The 401-nt window shown below is 68.8% G+C and overlaps 1 protein-coding gene across 1 annotated transcript in view; it reads right to left on the reverse strand.

Annotated features, from left to right (window-relative positions):
• Nucleotides 1-401, reverse strand: part of LOC102762753 (cytochrome b-c1 complex subunit 1, mitochondrial) — a 23,693-nt gene that overhangs the window by 1,005 nt on the left and 22,287 nt on the right. Inside the window, exons 7-8 of the mRNA XM_015568267.1 lie at nt 324-401; nt 7-23 (exon numbers count right to left, since the gene is read on the reverse strand). The exon at nt 324-401 is cut by the window's right edge and continues 7 nt beyond it. Of these exons, the coding sequence (XP_015423753.1) occupies nt 7-23; nt 324-401 (95 nt within the window). The remainder of the gene's footprint in view (nt 1-6; nt 24-323) is intronic.

Below are 401 nucleotides of genomic sequence, written 5' to 3' on the forward strand. Positions count from 1 at the left end.
GTCCTCACACACAGGAGTGGTGCCTGCGAGGGGGAGAGGAGGACGAGGGGGAGGCTCCAGGTCCACCCCGTCCATCGGGACCAGGCACACGCCCACTCCAGCTGCTGGCTGACCCCTGAACCCTTGTCTGACCCAGCTGGCCACCCTCACTCTACAACCGCCTGTCGCTGTGGTAATGGCCGCCCCCGGCCCACCCCCCTGTATCTGGAGCCCGGCTGCTGTGGGCTATGGTGCGACTAGTTTCCCTCCAGTCTCCGGTAGGAATGGGGCCCCCCTGGGGCTGTCACCGCCAGGAAGCCGCCCCCCGCGGGCACAGGGCTCACCGTCCAGGTGGGACACCAGGGCGTTCCTGAGCAGGTTCCTGCCCCGGCGCACATCGCTCTCCGTGGCGCTGGTGCACA

This window comes from Myotis davidii, unplaced genomic scaffold, assembly GCF_000327345.1.
Source record: "Myotis davidii unplaced genomic scaffold, ASM32734v1 scaffold663, whole genome shotgun sequence".
NCBI classification, from domain to species: Eukaryota; Metazoa; Chordata; class Mammalia; order Chiroptera; family Vespertilionidae; genus Myotis; species Myotis davidii.